General features: G+C 48.9%; 1 protein-coding gene across 1 annotated transcript; it reads left to right on the top strand.

Annotated features, from left to right (window-relative positions):
• Window positions 1–1,613: 1,613 nt before the first annotated feature.
• Window positions 1,614–3,965, top strand: LOC128199240 (uncharacterized). Its single transcript, XM_052887930.1, has one exon. It carries the CDS (start codon window positions 1,614–1,616, stop codon window positions 3,963–3,965), a length of 2,352 nt encoding a protein of 783 aa, XP_052743890.1.
• Window positions 3,966–9,347: the final 5,382 nt, after the last annotated feature.

The following is a 9,347-nucleotide window of genomic DNA, read 5'->3' as shown; positions in this document are numbered from 1 at the left end:
GGATTTGTTCATGTTCAGACAAGTTGAAATGAACAACATGTTACAACATATTCCTAACTAACTGACGCCGCGTTTCACCCGCGTGGTTTCTGTTCTCGTAGGAATACGGGGATATTATATAGCCTATAGCCTTCCTCAATAAATGGACTATCTAACAACGAAAGAAAATTTTCAAATCGGACCAGTAGATCCTGAGATTAGCGCGTTCAATCAATCAATCAAACAAACAAACTCTTCAGCTTTATAATATTTGTATAGATTAATAGAGACAATTTTTTGTAATGGGATACCAGGGAGGCTATTCTGTAAGGATATTTTTATCACTTCAACAGTGTGAGCTTCGAACTCCCATCTATCGCTCTCTGTTTACAATATCATGTCAAATAGAGAGAGATAGAGGTGAATTCGCAACTCGCACTTGCGAGATATACAAAACATCATTACAGAATAGGCCTCCAAAGAGTGGTAGCTGGTTGTGAGTCTGAGGCCCAAATATCTTCTCCTATTGAGAGAAGTCTAACATTCCAATACTTAAAATTGGCTCTTGATGATTGATGATTGATGATGATGATGGTGATAATGATTGTGGTGATGATGTTTCCCCTGTTAAAATATGACCCGTATTAATAAAGGAATGTTACAAAATTTTACATGAAAATTACGGTTTAATTAGTTCACCACAACGCTCGTTTTATTTCAGACTTTCCCCAGAGAGAATCTCTTTGAAAAAGCTGATAACTGGCACAGACTTGACTGAAAATAGATGGTGCACCTTTGTTAAGAATTATTAGAACTAGTTAACGTCTGCCAATTCTTGTTGACGATATTATTGTTATATATATTATGATTACTTTCTTAGGATACGCATAATGTTAAGTATGTATAAGTTAACTAGTTATTTCCTTCTTTACTTCTTAATAAATATATGCATATGTAGGTGTATTTGTTGTATAGTAAGAATTACCTATTATATTAGGATAACTAGTTATAAGAGTAGTAGAGACCGTAGATACTAAGCAATTATTACATGTAAATAAATAAACCGATTACCCAATAATGTTAAGTATTAATATTATATTGTTATCATTGCCAGATTTCCATAATCTGTATTATTATCATGTCATGTATTACTGTTTCACTCTTATTGTAATATTGTACTGTTCACACCATATACTTATCTCACTCATACTATAATGCCATCTCTTTCACGAATGTAACTCTGTCTCTTTTCTATATATTTTTATACCTGGAATAAAGATAAGAGAATGCGAGCGCTTCTAATCCAATATAATTCAGCACCCCAATAATATTTCACACAGGAAAGTTTTCTGCACTCAAAGTGAATACGATCCTAAGTGATTAATTTCGTTTTCGCTCGCACGGGCCGATCGTGCGCGACTGGATTGTCCGGCAGGTTTGCTGCATCAAACCTGACTCGACATCGCCCGCGGGCCCGGTCCAGCCTGGACTGCGCCTGCGGCGGAGCTCACCCGCGCCGCGCCGCGCATCTCGCGAGAAGCCCAGCCTGGAAGTGCACGGTCCAGGCTGACGGCGGCGTAGTGTAGAAACCACGGCGCCGGTGCCATCGCGCGACGCCGCAACGCCAAAGAAAAATGGAGCCACCCCGCGGTTCCAAGCCACCCAAGGACGCCGCTGTTGCCTCGACTTCAGCGAGCACGAAGACCAGACGCCGCTCCACCTCTGGCGCATCCCGGGACAGATCGGGACGTGCTGAGGGAGCGAGAAGCTCTTCGCAGCAAGGAGGAAGCGAGACGGGTGCCCCCCGCACCCCGTCGCAGATCCCCCGCGCCTCACCGCCGCGCCTCACACCCGCGGTCGCCCGCGCTGAGCCCATCTCGCTCGCGCAGCGGTCGAGCGAAAGAGATGGTGAGTCATCTTATAAGCCCGCCGCACACCCCACCCGGCACGAGGTACAAGCTGGAGGCCAGCTATACCTTAAAGAGAGCCGCGAATCTCCGCGCACCTCCGCCAGTACTCCCGCCGCGCCTGTCGCCCGGCCGGAGCAACAGGTAGATAACGCGGAGCCACGCACCCCCGCCGCGCGCCCGCTCCGTGACGTTTTAGCGTCCTACGAGCGGACCAGTTCGAGCGCAAAGAAAACCCACCAACCCGCTACCACAACCGGCGTGGCGGGTGAGAAAACGAGCAGCGAGCCACACACGCCCGCCGCAAGGCCTGCACGTCGCGACGCCCTTCCGTCGCACACACGGCCAGCTGCGAGTAGTGGGCCAAAAGAAGATGGGCAACGGTCAAAGCCTGCAGTGGCCAGACCTACCCAATCTCCGAAATCCAAACTCGAAGCCGATTGCCTAATTTTATATCGACTAGATAAGGCAGGCCTTGGATCGGATGAACTCAAGGCCGCCCTGGCCATACACCTGAATGACCGCCAGCGAGTACTGGACAATGAGAAGGTAGAGTCTCCCACAGACGCAGCCTCCGACGAAGAAGACATAGAGGAAGCCTGCCAACTAGCAGCGCAAACCCCGATTCCAGCGGTGCAGTACACCGCGCCTCTAAAACGTCAGCGTACCGAAACCGACTTACACCCGGATCCTAAGCTGGCGAAAACCTCAGGTGAAGAAGCGCTACCACAGCGCGATCCACGCCTCCGAAGCCGCTCCAGCTGCATCATCGGAATGGACACCGATGAAAGCGAATTACCATCGCAACCGACTCCGACTACGACGCCCGCGCCTCGACCATCCACGAGTTTCGCTGACGCAGCGCGCCCACGGCATGAAGAGCAGAAAAATAGAGACCGAACAAAACCCAGCTCTACAGGCTCTACCGACTCTACCGGCGGACAAGTCCCGCCAGCACAACCACCGCCCAAGAAACCGCGCTACCCACCGCTTGTGGTAGAGCAGCTCCCGAACTGGGCACACCACCTTCGCCAGTTGAAGGATAAACTTGGTAGAGCACCCAACGCTCGTCCCTTCGGGAGGGGAATAAAGTTTATCCCAACCGAAGAAAATGAATATCGCCTACTCCAACGATATCTCACAGAATTGGAGAAAACGGAGAAGATCTCGTGGTTCTCCTACTCGCTGCCCCAAGACAAAAGTCTGAAGGTAGCGATTAGGGGAGTTCCAGTTGACACACCACCTGCCGACATAGAGCAAGAGCTGCGAAACCTGGGCTTTGAGCCGGAGCTGGTCCGAGCTATTCGAGCCCGTAAAGGACGCCCGGGTTGCATCTTCCTGGCAATACTAAAACGGACTCCCGATACTCTACCGAAGATCTATGAGGTGGACGAACTCCTGTGCATGCCGGGAGTCCGCATCGAAGCATGGCGTGGGAAGAAGGGACCCGCGCAATGCCATAGATGCCAATTGTTCCGCCATAGCTCCCACATGTGCCACAGACGACAAGCCTGCGTGCGCTGCGGAGAGGAGCACAGCGCGCACATGTGCCCACGTCCTCTGGAAGAACCAGCCACCTGCGCCAACTGCGGTGGCCCGCATCCTGCAAACAACTCCTCCTGCCCTGTATACCGCAAGAAGGCCAGAAATAAAAAAGCGGGTACAGTGGCAAGAACGACCACCACACGCGAAGAGGATCGTCCTGCCCGCTCACAGACTAGGGCGGAAGAAGACGGCGCGCCCATTGCTCCGGGAGGTTCTAACATAAGAACCCCAGCAAATGAGCCCACCGCACGAGGCGCCCCCGTAAAAGGGAAGAAAAAGAAGAAGAAGAACCCTAAGAAGAAAAAACCCCAAGAGGCGACACAGAGCGCCACAACGGCCTCCGCTCCCAAAGAAGCGGCTCCGGGGAGAACGACGACGCGCCCGCAAACGGAACGTAGAGCTGACTCTTCCAACATCAGTACTCAGTCAGCTCTACAAATGCTAACAGACGTTCTCCACGCAATACAAGCAGGCGAAGACGCGACCACCGCAATCCTCAGAGGAATAACCCAACTCCTCCAGTCCAATGCCTAAGCCACTGAGATTGCTTTTCTGGAACGCCAATAGCCTTAAAAGAAAAAAGGCTCTCTTTCGGACGCTACTACGAGAGCAAGATATAGATGTGGCGCTTATCTGCGAAACTCTACTTGCCTCCAAAGACACAATAAAGTTCCCGGGGTACTTCACTTACCGGGAGGACGATCCTCCATCGACGCAAACGAAACGAGGCCTCGCAATCCTAGTACGGAGAAGACTGGTACATCAGCTGCTGCCCTCCGTAGAATTGGAGACCTTCCAAGCAATGGGTGTGGAACTCGAACTGGCTGGACGTCCGCACCGACTATACATTATATATAGACCGCCGACAAACAGAACATTGGACATGCAAGAGCTCCAGAAAATCATAGATCCCCAAATACCGACAGTACTGGCCGGGGACTGGAACGCCAAGCACCCAGCGTGGAATTCGAGTACCACGACTCCAGTGGGTAGAGCACTCTTTGCCGAAGCGGACCGAAAAGGGTACCAAATCACCGGCCCAGAAGTGCCCACACACTACCCCTTCAATGACGACCACTTACCCGATGTCTTGGACTTCGTAGTGGCGCGTGGACTTCCAAACATCCCCCCACTCGAAGTCTTAAATGACGACATGGGCTCAGACCACTTGCCAGTTCTGACCACCTTGGACGCCGGCACTGCACCTAGCCCGCAACTGCCTCAAAAGAAAAGAATAGACTGGGACAAGTACACGTCTATCATTTCGGACACCATCCCGACTGGATCGGCATCGACTCCAGAACAAGTAGAGACCCTTGCGATGGGAATTACAACGTCCATCCAAGGGGCTCTAAAGGAAGCCACTACCGTGACCACAGCCCAGAGCACCAAACCTCCGCTTCCCCGCCAGATACAGCAGCTTCTGGAGAGGAAACGAAAACTCAGGAGGAAATGGCAATCCAGCAGATGTCCCGTGCAGAAAAGGCAACTAAATCAGCTAGCCGAAAAGATCACCAACCAGCTAACAGAAAACGCGGCTGATGAATGGCTAGATCACCTAGAGACCGTCAGGGAGGACCAAACCTCACTCCACAAACTCTGCCGGAGCTTCACAAAGGTCCCTACTCCAAAGACGCCACTGCTGCACGATGACGGTAATCTCCGCTATCGTGCAGCAGACAGAGCTGAGATACTGGCCAAACATCTCGAGACCCAGTTCTCGCCGTTCCCGGACAAAAATCCCGCCCACACGCAGCAGATCATCAGCGACAACCAAAGGTTCTTCGATGACGAACAAGAAACTAGTGATGCCGAGGACAAATTCTTCTTCTCCCCGGGTATGGTCAGCACAATAATCAAAAAGACCAAACTCAAGAAAGCCCCCGGAGCAGACGGGATACCGAACGCCGCGCTCCGCCATTTGCCACGAAAGGCGGTGGTCGGTCTGACCCGTCTCTTCAATGGAATCCTGCGCTCGGGCCACTTTCCCGAAATCTGGAAGGTGGGACATATTATTGTGCTGCCAAAACCCGGAAAGAACCCCAGGAAGCCTGAGAGTTATCGACCCATCACTCTCCTCCCGACGACATCGAAGATCTTTGAGAAACTGCTCTTACAACAACTGCTCCCTTATACAACGCCAAGGCCGGAACAGTTTGGGTTTCGTGCGGAGCACAGTACAACACTGCAGCTGATGAGAGTACTTCATGTCTTCACCAACGCTCTCAACAAAAAGGAGAAGATTGTGGCGGTCTTCTTGGACATGGAAAAGGCCTTCGACCGAGTCTGGCACGAGGGCCTAATCCACAAACTAATAAAGACCGCCACCCCCAAGAAGCTAATGAAGATCATAAAGTCCTTCCTAACAAATAGGAAATTCCGGGTGAAGGTGGACGGGGAAATCTCCGAGGAATTCCCCATCAAAGCGGGCGTCCCGCAGGGAAGCTGTTTGTCGCCGATGCTGTACTCCACTTTTACTGACGATATCCCAGTCCTCCCCGGGACCATACTAGCGCTGTACGCGGACGATGCGGCGTACATAGCCACGTCGCTGAACCACGCACACGCTACCAAGAAGCTCCAAAACACCCTGGACTCCCTCCCCGAATGGCTGGAAAAATGGCGCCTGTCAGTAAATGTGGGGAAGACACAAGCAATTGCTATGGGAAGTGGACCCAAAATCTCCCAAAAACTGAAGTTGTGTGACCAAGAAATCACTTGGCACAACACAATCAAGTACCTAGGTCTAACAATTGACCGGAATCTTACAATGAGGCCGCATATCAAAAATGTCGCAAATAAAGCGAAAGTGGCCACACACGTCCTTCGACCAGTGCTCTCTTCGTGCCTGCCGCTACGGATGAAGTTGGGGGTGTATAAGACATACATACGCCCCATCCTGACCTACGCAGCACCAGCCTGGTACTCGCTCGCGAAGGAGAGCAACAGGCGGACCCTCAGAGCCAGGCAATCCCAGGCCCTGAGACAGATAGCGAACGCCCCTCGGTACGTCAGGAACCGCACTATCGCCAGGGACCTGCGTATCGAGGACATAGACTCGGAAATAAAATCCCAAGCTATCCGAGTCTTTGCCAAAACTGACGCGTCGCAAATGGCCCACATCAGGGATATTGCGCCATATCATGCTCGCCCGCCTGAGAAAAGGGCATACCCGAGGGATATAATAACCCAATAGCCCAGATGAGGCCCCATGGCGAGGTTGCCGCCTAGGCAACCACACCACGAAAAACCAAGAGGTCAAAAATAAATAAAAAATAGCAGAAGAAACCACAAATGCCCCCAACCGGAGGCAAATCCAATGACCGCTCTATCTTTATAGAGCGCGGTAGAGAACCACGCGCAGAGAGCATATGCTCTGGTCGCGTCTCCCCCCCGGGCCCTGCGGGCCCGGAGAGAAGATATACTGTATTTCACACACTTCACTCCCGAAGCCTGAAGCGATCGCACCTCTACATAACAATAATTACGTGTTTTATTTATACGCGTCTCCCTGTGGTTTGGACTCTCCAAAATCCTCCACAGTGCATGGTCCTTCGAGCCGGATCCACCGAGCCGGCAAACATTGAAGATAAGCTCAGGCAAGAGAGCGTCTCCGTGGAAGAACTGAAGAGGGATCAACCTATCGCTGCAGAACTGGGTTCCGCGGGCTGGGAAGATCGTTCAGTTGGGCCACGGAACTGAAGTGACGTCATCGAAGTCTGCCTAGACCGAAGAAAAGGCATCGACCCTTCGCTGCGGGTGCATTGAGGCGAAGCTCAGTAGTAGCTGCCGAAGACCGCGAGGCTTGTGGGGAAGATCGTTTCATCGAGCTACAGACCAACCGAAGATCTACGACGCAACGACGAAAAGGAATCCACCTTCGCTGCGGGTGCGTTGAGGCGAAGCTCAGTAGTAGCTGCCAAAGACCGCGAGGCTGTGGGGAAGATCGTTTCGTCACGCTGTAGAAAACCTTCAAAGGAGTCACACCTTCAACAAAACAAAGAGGAATCTACCTTCGCTGCGGGTGCATTGAGGCGAAGCTCCGAGTAGCTGCTGAAGACCGCGAGGCTGTTGGGAAGATCGCTTCGGCGCGTTGGAGAAGACTTCAAGGGTGTCATCTTCAACAAACCGAAGAGGAATCCACCTTCGCTGCGGGTGCATTGAGGCGAAGCTCGGAGTAGCTGCTGAAGACCGCGAGGCTGTTGGGAAGATCGCTTCGTCGCGTTGGAGAAGACTCTTAAGCGGTTTACCGCGCCTCATCTGTTCACCACCTAACGGTGTCAAAGGGTGAACAGTGAGTTAACGCCTAACGGCGGGAGCAGTATACCAGACGATACTGCCAGCTTGCCTTAACCGGCAGCTGTAACAGTCTGATCGCGCCGATACGGTTCACGTGAGATAGGGGTCCTCCTAGTAGGCACAGCCGAGGGTGTCGGGCATTCCTCCCGATACCTGAGCACTCTAACCCTCACGTGTTACCCTCTGTCGGGCGATTCCCACCTCACCTCACCTATTATTCCATCCCTGGGAGAGTGTGTCTTTCGAGACCCTCAAACAGGACTGCTAGGGCATTAGGGCTGGTAGGGCAGTTAGGGTATTAGGGACGGTAGGTTTATTAGGATATTTATGTATTTTATTCATATTATTTAGGGTATTTATGTATTTTATTTATATTTTTTTAGGGTATTTATTTATTTTATTTTTTGAGCATTTATTAATTTTATTTAGGATATTAGGGTTAGTAGGATTAATAAGGTTTTAGAGATAGTAGGATTGGTACTGCCAATAAAACCTCGAGGACACAGAAACCACGGTTGGCTTCAAAATAGATTAACTATAAAACCACGACTTACGCAAGAAAATGGACGGATTGATAAGTACAGAATTACGGAATCTGTTGCTATGCCTTCAAAAAGTAGGACGAGTTTCACATGATGACCCCCGCATAAATAATAATCGGACACAAGCTATAGATGAAGAACCCCGCATGGATAAACGGACACGAGATTGTATAAACAAAGAAAGAAAACGAGCTATTTTGAAAGCGCGTATAGAAGTCCAACAAGCACGATTAGAGCGGGCGAATATAGAAGTTGAAATAGCAAAAACTAAAATTGAGCTTTCTCAACTTGCAGAAGAAAACAGCCTTAACAAAGAAACAGAAATTGCTAATAATTGTACAGATAACTTGCCAATATCAAATAAAAATAATTACATTGACTTCATAAATAGTTCAGAGAGATCAGACGCGACACTAAACAAAGTCAATAATTATAAGTCAAATAATGATAGGAGTTCTGAAGATAAAATTAAAATAATTTCAGTCAACTCCACAACAGAACACCAAACTTTTATACAGCAACTAGAACAATGCAATCAACCGTGTACAAATAAAATACGAACTGCCGATAATACACCTCATGGAACATTTGGCAAAAAATATGTACTACACAAGATTGAAAATAAAAGAAAACCTATTATAAATGAAGTTATCAAAAACTATTCTAAAAGTGAGATTAAACTTTTGGGCAACTCTACGACGGTAAAGAAAAATATTTTATGTCAACTGGAACATTACTTTACGATATACTATAAACAACTTTCAGTTAACTTCAAGATACAAAACAGTATTAGTGAACTATGTAGCAAGTTTTGTGACTTTCATGAACTGTATGAGTTTAACTGTATGATTAATAAAACAAGCACACCGAAATATCATTTAAAATTTACAACAAATGAACTGGACAGATTAAACACCATTTTGACAATAACATGGTCATGTAATAAATCATTAATTAAAGCACTATACAGTATTATTAATCAAACCAATGTCACGGAAACTTTACATTACAACTTTAAAGAACGAATGAAAAATTATTGTTGTATCCAAAGTAATATAGATCATTTAGAGTTATT

The sequence above is a fragment of the Bicyclus anynana genome, chromosome 20 (assembly GCF_947172395.1).
Source record: "Bicyclus anynana chromosome 20, ilBicAnyn1.1, whole genome shotgun sequence".
Classification (NCBI taxonomy): Eukaryota; Metazoa; Arthropoda; class Insecta; order Lepidoptera; family Nymphalidae; genus Bicyclus; species Bicyclus anynana.
Note: the sequence above shows the minus strand (reverse complement) of the source record. Positions and strands in the feature narration are given on the sequence as shown.

What these genes read in the sequence shown, in the direction of transcription:
- LOC128199240 (XM_052887930.1), top strand. Translation starts at nt 1,614, where the DNA reads ATGGAGCCACCCCGCGGTTCCAAGCCACCCAAGGACGCCGCTGTTGCC.